This window comes from Rhinoderma darwinii, chromosome 8 (assembly GCF_050947455.1).
Source record: "Rhinoderma darwinii isolate aRhiDar2 chromosome 8, aRhiDar2.hap1, whole genome shotgun sequence".
Lineage (NCBI taxonomy): Eukaryota > Metazoa > Chordata > Amphibia > Anura > Rhinodermatidae > Rhinoderma > Rhinoderma darwinii.
Window position 1 is genome coordinate 2,736,708 of NC_134694.1, and position 19,183 is coordinate 2,755,890.

Here is a 19,183-nt window from a genome sequence, read left to right on the forward strand (position 1 = left end):
ATACATTTGACACAGATCGATAACGTATAAAATATGTCATCTACTTTTTTGTGTTCGGTGCTGCATTCATTTGTAAATGTGCCTGAAGAAGGAGCCTGTGTGCTCTGAAAGCCGCATATATCATTTTTATGGTTAGCCAATAAAGGTATCATACCTACTATACTTTCATCTTTTTTGACACAAAAGTATTTAACATTGCATCTACTTTTTTAGTTCAGGATCAGCGATAACTTAGTGTGCCTTTTGCCATTAGGGACTTGGACGATGTGTAATTTTAAGTAGGCAGAATAATACTTTCTATCTATAAAGCAAAAGTCTGGTAACAGAGACTTGTTCATTTTACCATATTGTTTGATAATAATGGAGCTTCTGGGACGATATCAGAGACTATAAATCTAGTAATAACCGCTAATCTGGAACACAGGACATCTCACAGTGCTTTCTAGAGTAAAGATGGGCTCAAGGGACTCAGTGTAATGAACCTGCTGTATTTTTTTTTTAGACTGGTTAATGTTCAGCTCCTGTAACAAAAAGCCTGTCCTTGTTATCAGAATGACAGACGTTTTATTATTAAAATTAACTTTTCTAAAGTGGAAATGCTGTGCGGGTTGAGAGGACACCATGGTCAAAAGCACATTCACCTAATTATGGAGGGAAAAATGCTTTTATTTAGTGAAGTTCAATGAAAGGTTATGTTATCGACAGCTATAATATTAGAAGGTCAGCGATTTATTGCAAACGTAGGTGGTATGAGGCTGAATAATTATCTTCTAAAGCCAACCTGCAGTTCACAAGAGGTCGACCCATTACCCTGACAAAATGGAAAAATTATTCCTTGGAACCAATGGTTTAATATCAGAATAAATGCCCACATTTCAGCACTTTTGGGCATTTTACGTCGCCACTTTTGGTAAAAAGGGGCATGGCGTACGGATTTCCCTATGTGAGGGGTAGCAAGGTAGAGGCCCGGGCCGACACGGCGAGTACACTTATTTTTTATTTTATGTCTGATGAGGTGAAGTAGGGAATGAATGGCGCACCGCTGCGGTTGTTACACCACAATTGTGGCGCACGGCCAGCCGAAAGATGCAACGAATTTATTAGGGGGCATTCATCTCTTAATAAATATGTTGCATCTTACTTGTATTAAACGCTAGTCTTAATAAATCTCCCCCAGTATTTCAATTAAGTAATTATTGGGTCCTACACATCCATGAATTCTATACCATACAGACAAAACCCGGTGCCCACCATCATCTCAGAATCAAAGGTCTTACCTGGAAACAATTGCTTGGTAGGGGCACTGAGCTGGGCATTTTTGGACACCCTGTATGCCACATCTGGTCCCTTTGATGATTTTCTGTTCGAACAAAACCCTGTTGTCTTTTTAACTCCATCAGGTAAATTGTGAAAATCTAAAACTTTCAAAATGTCTGCTGGTTCACCTGTGAAAGAAGAAGAGAGAAAGAAAACGTAAGACTCATAAGTTACATATAGACATACAATTCTGTCACGCTCTAAGAAAAGATTTTATGAGGTTGGTAGAGGAAAAGCTGGTGGCGCCAGGGCTCTACAGGCCAAACATGTCACAAGCATGAGTTATGCAATATGTCTTCTCCCTAGAGAGGTCTTCTCTCTGGAGGCCACCATGAGGTGAGTCCCCACCTCAGACCTCATTCTTACTATATCTCTTTTAAAAGAAATACTCGACCAAGGCCTTGTTCACAGCATTATCGCTTTGTTACAGTTGGCTTCATAAAGTCATTCCTATTGACAGGACTGTCAGCTGCAAATAGCCAATGCCATTAACATAGGTCTATCTGCTTTACATTCTTGTCCTGTAATAACTCTGGTTACAATGCGGCTGTCAAATATATCCATCGAGTTATCATCTAAAGACGACTCAATGCACAATCAAAAAAATTAATTCACATGCACAATTCAGTGGGAAAATGTAACCAGCATTTCTAAAACATCGGGAAAAATGAAGATGACCATGATAAAGAGGTGGAATGAGCTGCAAAGAGAGATGATTGCGCTAATTCTGGGAGCATTAACATATCACTTAAAGAAAATACGAGAAAATCAAGTATGGCGCCAGTAAGTTTGGTGTCTGTATTTAATATGCACAGGAAAACTTTGCTAAAGAAGGTCAGATAAGAAATTATAAGATGCTGCAATTGGAATAGTAGCCAAACAAGACAAGACAAACGAGCAATAAATTATATCGTATGTCATCAGAAATCCACCGGCTTAAGAGTTGTGAGGAATTAGTGTACACGTAAAGTTGTCTCTGGACCCAGCGGAAACCAATAAACTAAAACATTTAAGTAAGGCCCTGCTCACGTCACGTTTTTGCCCTACATTTAGCCTGTTTACCACAAAAGCTCTCGGTGTACAAGCTAAATATGTCCATAGGGCCCCATTAGCCCAACGGAGGCCAAACGAGAGTCCATTTGGCTTCCGTCAGGCTGGTATACATCAGTATAGTAGACTAAGCTATTCCATATAACGGGATCTCATTAAAAACTATATACCACATAGTATATATTTTTTTAACATGGGAATCTGGGTGTAATCTATGTTACTGTATGGCATACGTCACAGGCCTTAGTTGAACATATAGATCATCAGCTTTTTCATAGGAATCATGACTTATATATTAAACAGAAGACATAATAGCCTATAGGTGACAAATTTCCCTGTTAGACATCCATCACAGCTTCCATATAACACATAGGTCAGGAGCTTTTCCCGGCTTATACGCTAAACATAGGCGAAAAAAAGTGAATGTGAATGGGGCCTTAAATTTAAAAAACGTACCCAACCTACTAAACGGCTTTGGCCACTTGCGTACAGGCACCCAATTCAAGCTCATAGAAAAGTTAAGCCAGGACTTTTCCTTGCACTCGTTTAAATGCCATAAACTAATAAGGATATGAAGCCATTGAATGATGCCTTCTCCCTGCTGCGCCGTCTGGGAGGCTGAGTGCAGAGTATAATGCAGACATATATAACGCAGGAGAAATGTCAGCTTGGGAACAGAGAATTAATACATCTCTGGCACTAAAAAGCTTCCTGTGACATCCACTATTTGTTACCTTCCATGGTGCGGAACAATGAAGCAGATTACCACATCAATCAAGAGGCAAAACGTATTAAAGCAAGCAACATCTCTCTTAATTATCTCTAAAATAACAGAATGTCACATTCAATATGACTGGAGTTTATTCTGATTTTATGTGTGTGTTTTCCCCATGCTAACCTTATTATCTGGAAGAGGGTTTTTTATCATTCATTCTAAAGATCTAAAATAAATAGACAACAGTCCTGAAATGATTGAAAAAAGGAGATATCCCCTTTAATGCTGCGATGTGATAGTCAGGGGATCGCTACGTCATGGCGATGTGGTGCATGAGGTAATGGTGCAGGGCATAGCGCCAAAACATACAATCCACAAGTGCTAACATTAAACTCATCACTTAGGAATGAGGCTAGTCAGCGGTGGACTCATTCTGTAGCCTCTGTCATAAGATATGGGGTAAAGCAGGGTATGGATAGCCAATGGGGGCAAAATGGGCACACATTTTAGTGGAAGTTCACTAGTTGCTACACAAATGATAAATTGAGGCACGTACTGACGACACAGATTCTACTTTTGGAATAACATATATAATGCTGCGGTGTGACACATTACACTTCATTAAAAACCAATTGATACAGACCTAACAGGAGGTTATGGGGCACTTGTGCTTGTGGAGCTGCTTGATTACTGGGTACATACAAGCGTGCACAGTATCCCAACGGCAAGAAGCCAAAATTCCCACTGCCCCAGTGAATGAAAACTTCCCAGACATGGACACTCAGCTGTGAGGTGACATCTGTCACACTAGCATCAGAATCAGTCTGGCAGCGAGGCCCAAGCTATAAACACAGACAGAAATATTGCAGGGGTGACAGTGCTAGGAATACCCTGCATGCCATAGATCACTGTAACAACAGAGTTAGGGCCTGTTCACATCAGCGTTCGCTTTCCGTTGAGCGGTTCCGTCGCAGTCGACTGCGCTATTGATTCAGTCGAAAAAACTGAAACCTGCCGCAACGGTGACAAATGGAAACTATTAGCAGTGTTTCCGTTACCATTGATATCAATGGTGATGCAAACGGAAGCAAAGGTTTCCGCTTGTCTTTCGGTTGTGGGGTTCCACGACAGAAACCTCCGACGGAACCCCCTGAACGGAAAGCGAACGCTGATGTGAACCGGCCCTAAGGGTGCGTTTGAATATATCTGTTGTATCAGCATCAATTTTTTTTGTCTCTCAAGTGATTACAACTGATGCAAAAACTGATGCAAAAATGTATCAGTTGCCATCAGCCTTTTTCACGATTTTTACCACAAAACCATCAGTTGTCGTTAGTGGTCATCCGTTTTTACCAACGGTATTTATCACAGCCGTCCACCAAAAAGGTAGTCTAGGGTCTGAAAACATGACAATTTTATCAGAGTGGTGCATAGCTTTTGATAGATTGGATACATGATAGATTAGATACTTGTGTACCATGTCAGGGCTCTCCTTCTCTGCTACGTCCTCAGCGCTACACTGAATTCTGACACACATTGTAATGTCACGTGTGTCATATTCAGTACAGCGCCAAGGCCGGCGCCAAGAGAGAGAGCCTACCCCCTTCCCCTGTATAGTGCCACACACTCCCATAGATAATGCCACAGAACCCACTGTAGATTTGTCACACAGCCCCCCTGTAAATAGCACCACACAGCACCCACTGTAGATGGCGCCACACAGTGCCTCCCTGTAGATAGCGCCACCCCCACTGTTTATAGCACCTCCTTTCCCTGTACTCTAGATAGCACCACTGAAGCTCCCTCTAGCAGAGGAATCCCCGCCCACAGCATTGCCGACGCTATGGGATCCGTTCTAGCATCCGTTTGCGGCCGGCTTTTCTTCAGCACGCCGGAGGTAAACTGAAGCGGACGCCGGACATATGTGAACTGCCCCTAATACATAGACAAGAATGTAATGATTAATAAAAAGAATTAGAACAAAATAAAATACACCAGTGAGGCCTCATACACACGACAGTAAATTTTTATCCGTAATTATGGATCCGTAGTTGCATATAAAAATACTGAGCCATTCATTTCTATCGGCCAAGGACACCTTCCCGTATATTTAAGGGTACGTTTCCGGGCCGTATGAAATGACCCGCACAAAAAAGGGGACACGTCCTATTTGCATTTACGGACCGTGCTCTTATACTTTTTAATGTGAGCACAGTCTGTAAGAATTAGGCCTAACCATGTATACCATTTCTGTTAACTTAAATTCTCTCAAACTTTATCGAGGAAGCAGTGACAACTAATATGGCTCCATTTATACAACCTACAGGGGTTGTAAGTCACTGAGCTTGTAACAACTTCTGAGAAGAAAATATTACAGATTTTTGTAGCAATAGAGATCAAAGGATGTATCACTACATAACCTAGGCAGGTAAAAAAGACATGAACATCTACACTCAAATAACACAATACAAAACGTGACAGGCTCTCATATTTGTTATGAAATAAACAGCAAATTATCCCATCTCAACCCCGTCCCTGTGTCCAAAGAAATCTGACATCCCAACAGAAGTCAATTCTGGAAGCTGATAACTACATCTCAAGATCTTCAACTTAACAGCTGTGACTTGTAGTAGAGCCTATAAATACAGCCTTGATCTTCTATCCTGGGAGTCAAAGTGTATGCCAGGAATAGGGGAAATGGACACGATAGCAGCAAAAAGAAGCCATGAGAATGATCAGACACAGAAACTTTAGCCTATGCTTGTTGATACTGCTCCCTATATACAAGAATATAACTACTATAAGAGCATGTTCACACGTGGCTGAGTTTTTCCACTGCAAATGTACAGATTTGGGGCAATTACGCAACGAATCTGCACCAACATTTGCATATTTGACAGGTAATTCAGACGTTGCAGAAAACACAGTTGACTTGCCCCAGATTTCAGTTTTTGCATTGCAACGGCTGAAATCCACAGTGAAATTCCGCTTCTTCTCCGCAACAGACAGTGCATGCTGCGAGGGAAAATTCTGCACCACAGCCTATGGTCCGCAACGGAGTTTTCCGCAATGTCTGAACTAACTTGCCTATAAATGCCTCCTATATACAAGAATATAACTACTATAATACTGCCTCTATATACAAGAATATAACTACTATAATACTGCCTCCTATATACAAGAATATAACTACTATAATACTGCTCCTATATACAAGAATATAACTACTATAATACTGCCTCCTATATACAAGAATATAACTACTATAATACTGCTCCTATATACAAGAATATAACTACTATAATACTGCCTCCTATATACAAGAATATAACTACTATAATACTGCCTCCTATATACAAGAATATAACTACTATAATACTGCTCCTATATACAAGAATATAACTACTATAATACTGCCCCCTATATACAAGAATATAACTACTATAATACTGCCCCTATATACAAGAATATAACTACTATAATACTGCCCCTATATACAAGAATATAACTACTATAATACTGCTCCTATATACAAGAATATAACTACTATAATACTGCCCCCTATATACAAGAATATAACTACTATAATACTGCCTCCTATATACAAGAATATAACTACTATAATACTGCCCCCTATATACAAGAATATAACTACTATAATACTGCCCCCTATATACAAGAATATAACTACTATAATACTGCCCCCTATATACAAGAATATAACTACTATAATACTGCCCCCTATATACAAGAATATAACTACTATAATACTGCCCCCTATATACAAGAATATAACTACTATAATACTGCCTCCTATATACAAGAATATAACTACTATAATACTGCCCCCTATATACAAGAATATAACTACTATAATACTGCCCCCTATATACAAGAATATAACTACTATAATACTGCCCCCTATATACAAGAATATAACTACTATAATACTGCCCCCTATATACAAGAATATAACTACTATAATACTGCTCCCTATATACAAGAATATAACTACTATAATACTGCCCCTATATACAAGAATATAACTACTATAATACTGTTTATATACAAGAATATAACTACTATAATACTGCCCCTATAAACAGGAATATATCTACTATAATACTGCCCCTCTATACAAGAATATTACTACTATAATACTGCCCCTATATAGAAGAATATAACTACTATAATATTGCTCCTATATACAAGAATATATCTACTATAATACTGACCCTATATACAAGAATATAACTACTATAATACTGCTCCCTATATATACAAGAATATAACTACTATAATACTGCCCCTATAAACAAGAATATAACTACTATAATACTGCCCCCTATATACAATAATGTAACTACTATAATACTGCCCCCTATATACAAGAATATAACTACTATAATACTGCCCCGTATATACAATATAACTGCTATAATACTGCCTTCTATATACAAGAATATAACTACTATAATACTGCTCCCTATATACAAGAATATAACTACTATAATACTGCTCCCTATATACAAGAATATAACTACTATATTACTTCCCCTATATACAAGACTATAACTACTATAATACTGCTCCCTATATACTAGAATATAACTACTATAATACTGCCCCCTATATACAAGAATATAACTACTATAATACTGCTCCCTATATACAAGAATATAACTACTATAATACTGCCCCAATATACAAGAATATAACTACTATAATACTGTTTATATACAAGAATATAACTACTATAATACTGCCCCTATAAACAGGAATATATCTACTATAATACTGCCCTCTATACAAGAATATTACTACTATAATACTGCCCCTATATAGAAGAATATAACTACTATAATATTGCTCCTATATACAAGAATATATCTACTATAATACTGACCCTATATACAAGAATATAACTACTATAATACAGCTCCCTATATATACAAGAATATAACTACTATAATACTGCCCCCTATATACAATAATGTAACTACTATAATACTGCCCCCTATATACAAGAATATAACTACTATAATACTGCCCCGTATATACAATATAACTGCTATAATACTGCCTTCTATATACAAGAATATAACTACTATAATACTGCTCCCATATACAAGAATATAACTACTATAATACTGTCCCTATATAGAAGAATATATCTACTATAATACTGCCCCTATATACAAGAATATAACTACTATAATACTGCCCCGTATATACAATATAACTGCTATAATACTGCCTTCTATATACAAGAATATAACTACTATAATACTGCTCCCATATACAAGAATATAACTACTATAATACTGTCCCTATATAGAAGAATATATCTACTATAATACTGCCCCTATATACAAGAATATAACTACTATAATACTGACCCTATATACAACAATATAACTACTATAACACTGCTCCTATATACAAGAATATAACTACTATAATACTGCTCCTATATACAAGAATCTAAATACTATAATACTGCTCCTATATACAAGAATATAACTACTATAATACTGTTCCTATATACAAGAATATAACTACTATAATACTTTCCCTATATACAAGAATATAACTACTATAATACCGCCCTTATATACAAGAATATAACTACTATAATACTGCCTCCTATATACAAGAATATAACTACTATAATACTGCTCCTATATACAAGAATATAACTACTATAACACTGCCTCCTATATACAAGAATATAACTACTATAATACTGCCCCCTATATACAAGAATATAACTACTATAATACTGCCTCCTATATACAAGAATATAACTACTATAATACTGCCCCCTATATACAAGAATATAACTACTATAATACTGCCCCCTATATACAAGAATATAACTACTATAATACTGCCCCCTATATACAAGAATATAACTACTATAATACTGCCCCCTATATACAAGAATATAACTACTATAATACTGCCCCCTATATACAAGAATATAACTACTATAATACTGCCTCCTATATACAAGAATATAACTACTATAATACTGCCCCCTATATACAAGAATATAACTACTATAATACTGCCCCCTATATACAAGAATATAACTACTATAATGCTGTCCCCTATATACAAGAATATAACTACTATAATACTGCTCCCTATATACAAGAATATAACTACTATATTACTTCCCCTATATACAAGACTATAACTACTATAATACTGCTCCCTATATACTAGAATATAACTACTATAATACTGCCCCCTATATACAAGAATATAACTACTATAATACTGCTCCCTATATACAAGAATATAACTACTATAATACTGCCCCTATATACAAGAATATAACTACTATAATACTGTTTATATACAAGAATATAACTACTATAATACTGCCCCTATAAACAGGAATATATCTACTATAATACTGCCCCTCTATACAAGAATATTACTACTATAATACTGCCCCTATATAGAAGAATATAACTACTATAATATTGCTCCTATATACAAGAATATATCTACTATAATACTGACCCTATATACAAGAATATAACTACTATAATACAGCTCCCTATATATACAAGAATATAACTACTATAATACTGCCCCCTATATACAATAATGTAACTACTATAATACTGCCCCCTATATACAAGAATATAACTACTATAATACTGCCCCGTATATACAATATAACTGCTATAATACTGCCTTCTATATACAAGAATATAACTACTATAATACTGCTCCCATATACAAGAATATAACTACTATAATACTATCCCTATATAGAAGAATATATCTACTATAATACTGCCCCTATATACAAGAATATAACTACTATAATACTGCCCCGTATATACAATATAACTGCTATAATACTGCCTTCTATATACAAGAATATAACTACTATAATACTGCTCCCATATACAAGAATATAACTACTATAATACTGTCCCTATATAGAAGAATATATCTACTATAATACTGCCCCTATATACAAGAATATAACTACTATAATACTGACCCTATATACAACAATATAACTACTATAACACTGCTCCTATATACAAGAATATAACTACTATAATACTGCTCCTATATACAAGAATCTAAATACTATAATACTGCTCCTATATACAAGAATATAACTACTATAATACTGTTCCTATATACAAGAATATAACTACTATAATACTTTCCCTATATACAAGAATATAACTACTATAATACCGCCCTTATATACAAGAATATAACTACTATAATACTGCCTCCTATATACAAGAATATAACTACTATAATACTGCTCCTATATACAACAATATAACTACTATAATACTGCCCCCTATATACAAGAATATAACTACTATAATACTGCCCCCTATATACAAGAATATAACTACGATAATACTGCTCCTATATACAAGAATATAACTACTATAATACTGCCTCCTATATACAAGAATATAACTACTATAATACTGCTACTATATACAACAATATAACTACTATAATACTGCCCCCTATATACAAGAATATAACCAATATAATACTGCCCCCTATATACAAGAATATAACTACTGTAATACTGCCCCTATATACAAGAATATAATTACTATAATACTCCCCCTATACACAAGAATATAACTACTATAATACTGCTCCTATATAAAAGAATATAACTACTATTATACTGCCCCCTATATACAAGAATATAACTACTATAATACTGCCCACTATATACAAGAATATAACTACTATATTACTGCTCCTATATCCAAGAATTTAACTACTATAATACTGCCCCAATATACAAGAATATAACTACTATAATACTACTCCCTATATAAAAGAATATAACTACTATTATACTGCCCCTATAAACAAGAATATAACTACTATAATAGTGCCCCTATATACAAGAATATAACTACTATATTACTGCTCCTATATACAAGAATATAACTACTATAATACTGCCCCTATATACAAGAATATAACTACTATAATACTGTTCCTATATACAAGAATATAACTACTATAATACTTTCCCTATATACTAGAATATAACTACTATAATACCGCCCTTATATACAAGAATATAACTACTATAATACTGCCTCCTATATACAAGAATATAACTACTATAATACTGCTCCTATATACAACAATATAACTACTATAACACTGCCTCCTATATACAAGAATATAACTACTATAATACTGCCCCCTATATACAAGAATATAACTACTATAATACTGCCTCCTATATACAAGAATATAACTACGATAATACTGCTCCTATATACAAGAATATAACTACTATAATACTGCCTCCTATATACAAGAATATAACTACTATAATACTGCTACTATATACAACAATATAACTACTATAATACTGCCCCCTATATACAAGAATATAACCAATATAATACTGCCCCCTATATACAAGAATATAACTACTGTAATACTGCCCCTATATACAAGAATATAATTACTATAATACTCCCCCTATACACAAGAATATAACTACTATAATACTGCTCCTATATACAAGAATATAACTACTATAATACTGCCCCTATATACAAGAATATAACTACTATAATACTGCTCCCTATATAAAAGAATATAACTACTATTATACTGCCCCCTATATACAAGAATATAACTACTATAATACTGCCCACTATATACAAGAATATAACTACTATATTACTGCTCCTATATCCAAGAATTTAACTACTATAATACTGCCCCAATATACAAGAATATAACTACTATAATACTACTCCCTATATAAAAGAATATAACTACTATTATACTGCCCCTATAAACAAGAATATAACTACTATAATAGTGCCCCTATATACAAGAATATAACTACTATATTACTGCTCCTATATACAAGAATATAACTACTATAATACTGCCCCTATATACAAGAATATAACTGCTATAATACTGCCCCCTATATACAAGAATATAACTACTATAATACTGCCCCCCTATATACAAGACTATAACTACTATAATACTGCTCCTATATACAAGAATATAACTACTATAATACTGCCCCCTATATACAAGAAAATAACTACTATAATACTGCCCCTATATACAAGAATATAACTACTATAATACTGCCCCCTATATACAAGAATATAACTACTATAATACTGCTCCCTATATACAAGAATATAACTACTATAATACTGCTCCTATATACAAGAATATAACTACTATAATACTGCCATCTATGTACAAGAATATAACTACTATAATACTGCTCCTATATACAAGAATATGGGCATGAACTGTTCTTCTACAACTAAACCTCTACTTTGTCCGTTTTATAATCATCTTGTTCAATATATATCCTTTAATGTCATTGTATTTTATTTTCATGAAAGCAACGATTGTAAGAACACAAAGTAAAAATCACAATCAGAGGTCTATAAAGGACAGAGAGATCTAGGGTGTCACTGGGTGAAGTGAAGATTAAGTTCCATGTTAAATCTTTGTTCACATCTGGATTTGAGATATCCCTCAGCACTGAATGTACTCTGCATCTCCCTTGTCACATTGTTAATGGAGCATCCAGCGGCTGGGCAGCTGTCCAAAACACTGCCGGCAGGAGACATCTGGGGGACTTCCCACAACACACCAAGACTTCTCCAAAGGAGGCCAGCCAACCTGATCCTACTCACTGTCAGACCTCTGCATCATCAGCCCCCCACCCCCGGAATGTAATCCTGGATGATGTCCAGAATCCTTGCAGAGATTCATCTGATTATCCGCAGCATCTGATTGCTCCGTGATTCAATTATGGAAAAAAAAAATTGCAGTCACAATTATTTTTTTATTAAAAAGAAAAACTACAATCCTTCGCTTCCCCACCGTCCAATATTCATCAAGCTTGACACACCAAGGATACACTGGCAGGATTTTGTAGGACAGTCAGTTCCTTAGATTCTAATTACAGCAAGCAAGGTCTGGAACACTTACTAAATCAAATCCCCAGATGAATTGATGAGCAGTACATTTTATGATGCGCCTTCTCTAGCGATGGTTCCCCAGCCACAATGTCTGAGAAGAGGATCCTGTGATTTACGTGCTACATGAAAGGGTAAGAAAATAGGAATGAACCACCCGCATCCAACAGATTCCTCTTCATACAGTAAGAATATGAATTGGAACTATAGTAAAAGGAATTAGGGGAGGAACACGTTGATGCGCACAAGTGGAATGTTGGTAATAGAAGCGTCAATATTAGTTTCCACAAGGTCAAAAGTTACTCTTGTTTGAGGTATTTAGCTAAAGAGTGAAGCGGAGAAGACGCATGTGACACTGGATGAATGGCGCGTACACAGCTGTTGCTACAATGACCTGGCTCTGATTTCTCTCGTTAATTAGTTTTAATCCTTCCCTCTTGCCCCAGGGCCCGGTTTCAGCAGGCAATATTTGCAGTAAAGTATATGGCAGCTCTACATCTATTTGCTTTGCCTACAGTAACCAGTATCTTTCAATATCCATAACAATGACAGATTCCTGTGGTATCCCCCAGAGGCACAAAAAATAAATCAAAAAACAACATTTTCCTCCTGGGAAGGGGAGTTTATATTATAAGTAAAGGCTAAGGCACTAAATCATACTACATATATCCTCTCAGAGTTGAATGGAAGATCGAGTGACCCAAGAGTAGGAGTCATAGATATTAAATGACAGGGTAATAAGTGTAATCTCAGCATGAAGACGGCGGCATCTGTAATCAGGGAGTTTGGCAAGTATTCACATGAGCATTTAAGAATATTGCATTTCTTAGGGGGAATACCCCCGAAAAATTAATCGAATAATCACCCGCTCTTTGTACATGAACAGTTTTTTCTTTTCTTCATTCTTCGCCTAGTTCCCGCTAACATCCCCCAAACTTACAGTGCAGGACTGGGAACCATCCCCTATAACTGCTTCTGGATGAGTAGATGCTGCTGCCCTGTTCTATCTCGGGCCCAAACGTGAATATTGTCTGTGACCACTACAATTAGGTTTGCTAGGAGATAAAACGTTGCTAAGACAGAGAGTGATGTCATTGTATTGACAGATGAAGGACAGGAGGATATCAATCGGAGCATCAAAATTACTACAGTCATGGTTGACAGATCATGAATAGAATCATCGAAGTATCAATATAATAGCATTACCCCCTGGGCTCTCCTGTGTGACTTGTTTGCAAATATTGCTTTGGTTAGAAGAGAGGCTAGGGCCAGCTTGAGCTGGGCACCCTTTTTTCCGGGCCCCCAAAAAGCTGCATGGCTGCCTCTATGGTATATACGGCCTTGAGAGATTGCTATAAAATAACATTATATTAGTAACAATTTGCTGCTTGTTAATACGTTTCATTCCATTATGAAATCCTTAGTTGATATTCAGAAACCTGATCTACTACTGAAATTCATTAGGACCAGCAAATATCAGTAAGTGGAGCAATGGTCCCACATAGACTGTCAAGAAGTTTCCAAATAATAAGATTGACTGCATTTTCCAAAATCTCACTACCACGATTTGTAAAGTAAATGTTCCTCAACCCCCTGCAAACGAATGAACACAGCCCTGAGTGGTGGTAAGAGCATTATGTAATAAATATACCTGTCATTCAGATGTCAGAGCTGACAAGCCATTCAATCATCCGAGGTGAAGAAGGCGAAGCCAGTATAACTGAGACACTTGTCCGGAGTTGAGAAGGATTCATTTCCATACGGAAAAGGTTTGGAAAAATGAGGTATTAAAAACATGAGATCACTCAGTGACACAAAGCTCTCCTGCTATTAAAGGGAAAGGATATTTCTAAAGAAACGGGTGCAAAATTGGGGCTTAAGGCCACAAGCACACGAGGCGTATTACGTGCGGATCTACCGCGCTGATTTTTACCTTTACCGGCAAAAAAAATGAGATTTCAAATAATCTCATTTTCAGGTTGCAGAATTACTCCACAATCAACCCGTAGTGCACATTTTATCGGCTAAGAATTGTATCTGACAGTTTAAAAAAAAAAAAAAAACCCTAACCAAAATCCACAACATAAAATCTGCAACTGTTTCCACATCAAAATGTAAATTCTGCACCTAAAAACACATGAATAAAATCATAATTAAGTGCGGCTGCGTTTATTTGCAGTTCTGATGAGGATATTCTGCATCAAATTATGCAACGTGTGTATGTAGCCTTAACGGAGCACGTGCTTCTGAGAAAAAAACAGTTTTAGGCTACATGCACACGTTGCGTAATTTGATGCGGAAAAGCCACAGAAAAACCGCAGAATAATGCAAGTATTTCCGTAGGTAAAATCTACGCTTAATGCAACAATATTTGTTATGTGTTTTTAGGTGCGGTTTTTTACATTTTGATGCGGAAACAGGTGAAGATTTTATGCTGCTTATTTTGGTGCATTTTTTTAAAATAAATTTTTAAGGCAAATCCACATGTAATAAGCATCGTGTGCATGTGGCCTTAAAGGTGTTTTCCAGCTTCTGACAACTGATGACCTATCCACCGGATAGGTCATCAGTACATGATCTGTGGGGGTCCGACACCCGGACCCCGCACAGATCAGCTGGTCCGGTGCCTCTGTGCACCGAACGTACAAGCCGGAAGCAGTTCGCTCCGGACACGGAATAGCGGCCGAGCTGCAGTACTTCAAGTGAATAGGAGCAGAGCTGTAGTTCTGCACCACGGCTGCTATACTATGTACCGAGCCAACTGCTTCCTGCTCCGTACATAGGATTATGTGCAACAACATCCGGTGCCCGCAGGCCACCGGAGCGGCTTATCGGGGTCCAGGTTGTCGAACCCGCAACGATGACATACTGATGACCTATCGGGTGGATAGGTCATCAGCTGTCAGAAGGTGGAAAACCCCTTTACGATACCTTCTGCAGAAAAGCTCTTAGGTTAAGCATGTCAACAAGCACACAGCACCTTCATAACATATATTACAAAGTTGTAGAGATCTGATGAATCATTAAACTTGGACAGATCCTGTAAGCAATTGCCTTAATCCCTTTCATAATGTACAGCTCCAAAAAGATGAGTGACAGAAATGTGTAAACTAAATTATTGGGAAATCTGGACTGATATATATATATATATATATATATATATATATATATATATGAACATGAGCTGCATCTGTGTACAGCAGTCTAACCACAACCAACAGAAAGTTCTAAACGCTGCATTATTATGAGTGGGATATCTCAATAATGAATCACTTCATCCCCGAGGGATCACAAAAGCAATATTCCCATCGCCAACAAAAGAATGCATTATATTAAAACACAGGATGAGAAAAAGTCTAGGGAAAAAGCCTCGATCATAGAAAGGAGGGATGAAGGAGGAGGGGGTGAAAGGATTAGTCGTCTATTACAACTATTGTTTCTCATCTGCTCATGAAGAGGAGCTTTGTGACTCAAGTGGTAAAATGTGCAGGTAGGCGGTTTCAGAAGGACTTCACCAGTGTATGAGCCCTGATTAAAGTCATACAAAAGATAATAATGATATTGCCATAACTGTCAACTATCAACAGTCTGACCCTGAAACACATAAGATAATAGCAGAAGTATTTGCCGGAGACTTTCTGATGAAAAACGTCAGCCTTCAGAGCAGGATTTATTCTAAAGCATAGCAAAGATGACACGTTGAACTAGTTGTAGGTGGGGGCGCTATTGCATGAGTTTCTATGGAGAAGACATCTAAGAAAGTGGTGAAGAGCGGTATTACAAGTCCTGTTCATAACCTTATGAAGAGTTTCATTACTTTCCAGGGGAAATACAGTTTCTCTTTGCTGCAGGCAAGTTTAATATTAATAATACATTCATAAATTTGCACAAATTAATTAGTGTAGCAGATTTACATCCATGTAGGTTCACCAAGAAGACGTAATGCCTGCGCCTAGATTCATCACATATAAGAGAGTAACCGCCTGCGCCTCTCTGACAAAGTTACCGTGCATATTAATTCCAATAACTTGAATTTCAAGGTAGCAGAGGGATGAAAATGTTGGGGTCTTTGGAAAGCTGAGTGTCACCCTCTACAGATACTGTAATGGAGGTCACCCAACATCTGCGACATGGGCTGAATAAAATAATTGTTGTATTTTACATCTTGTTTTACTGCCGTGTTATATTTTTTACCACCTATGAAGTCTCCATTTATATAAATAAGCGTGGAATAGACGTGGCAAGCGTCATGTTCTGTGCCCTCTGGCAAGAGATTTAATCACGTTATTTAGTAATGAAAAATCTGTCACCTATCATTGGAAAGAAGCCTGCGGTCTCAGGTTTATACGTGTTAATATGTGCGGTATGCAGGTTTGGGGACCCCACCCTCCTACACTGACAGATCAGTTCAATTAGGGAAAAAGCTACAAAAAAAAAATTTGTGTCCTAATATTCCCAGCATTTAACCGAATACTTGTCCTGACACTTGCTCACTGTAAAACGTGGGAAACTTTATTTTAAAACCAAAACTTTTTTTTAGGTAAATATCTCAAACTTTACTGGACATGGGCACAAACTTTACATAAAAGGATTATATACTTTTCCACAATGCACATCTGAAAAGGCCCTAGTGCTGGTACCCCCAGAGAAATTGTCATTTCCTTTCCCATACCCAGTCCTGAAAGGATAGAAGAACTTGTGGGGAGGGGAGATATTCTCTAAACAGTAAATATTTTGAGCGTGCCCGGGTATAGCCGGAATATGAGTTTGTTAAGTAGGGCTGCCCAGGAATTTTTAACAAGATTGTGACCTGTAATGGAAAAAAAATGAGTCTACAAACTTTAGAACAATGCCCCTATATATGGAGAATGTCACCTGAAGCCTGGCATAAAGCAGGCAGGAGGGTAGTTGAGAATCGCCTTTGCAATTCTGGATGGCGTTAAAAACCATCGCATGAAAACCATGTAATTTTCGTTTCAAGCATCAGAGTATTAAGCAGACTCCGAAGATAAAGGACCACATTTGGGCCAACTCCTCATCTGTCCGTGGGGTGCCAAGGTCTGATTCCCAGCAGGTGATATAAGTAAGGTGTCGTCTATAGGGTGCATGCGTCAGATGAGTATACAAGTATACAGCAATGAAATAGACCCAGGCCTCCTTTATCCATTTCAGTAGCATTTCCTCCCTCTGTTATCTCCTTTTTTTGGAAGGGTTGGTCCCCCCGTCACCAGGTTAACACCAATTTGGCCCATTTAACATGTTCTCTAGACCTTGTATGTATGTTTGTACTCCATGGCTCTCTTAGTGTTGGATCTGTACTATTCAGAGTTTTTGCTCTTGAACAGCCTCCTATGTTCACCCTATTATTGATATGTCAGTAATCTTTATTTTTATTTTTTAAATTAACAATAACAATTTACAGTGTAAAAAAACAAAAACAAAACCAGGAGATATTTTAGTTACTCTCTTTGTAAAATGGTATCACGGTCCTGGCCGGAGACTCTCTGCATTACCATTTTACAACCTGATACAAATCTGCTCAAATGAATAATAATGCCTCACGCACACGACAGGGTGCGCCGCCCGAGTCCCGTCCATGATCCGTGGAAAGACAAGTCATGTCCTATCTGTCATGTGGCCGCGGGCCGTCAGGCTCACTCGCCTCCTGACGGCCGCAGCCATGGGTCTGCGAGCGCTGGCCCCAGTCTCCTCCTCAGGAGACGCCACTGCTCACTTCCGATTACCTCGGCCGGGTCCCATAGGGTGCCTGCTCTTAAAGGGCCAGCACGCACACCTGAAGTTAATGTTAAAATTAGCCCATGAGTACCCTGGACTATAAGAAGGGCTCAGCCCATTCCTCCCTTGCCTGAGCGTTGTTGTCGTACCCTAAATTTGTCTAGCAAATGGTCTCCTAGCGTTTTCCAGTTCCCAGTGTTCCCCGTTCCTGTATCCTGTTCTACCTGGTCAAGTGCCGTGCTGAGCTGCATTCCATGCCTGTCCTGCTACACCACGCCTGCCTTGCTACTGTCCGAGCTGCCACAGGTATACTAAAGAAACTATACTGTGACCTGCGTCCTGTTGGCCAGCTGCCATACCGTCAAGG

At 37.2% G+C, this 19,183-nt stretch overlaps 1 protein-coding gene across 9 annotated transcripts in view; it reads right to left on the reverse strand.

Annotated features, from left to right (window-relative positions):
* LOC142659005 (collagen alpha-1(V) chain-like) overlaps positions 1-19,183 on the reverse strand; it is a 286,189-nt gene that overhangs the window by 146,884 nt on the left and 120,122 nt on the right. For all 9 annotated transcript variants that reach the window (XM_075834646.1, XM_075834645.1, XM_075834647.1 and 6 more), the window contains one exon: positions 1,278-1,445. In XM_075834646.1, the coding sequence (XP_075690761.1) occupies positions 1,278-1,445 (168 nt within the window). The remainder of the gene's footprint in view (positions 1-1,277; positions 1,446-19,183) is intronic.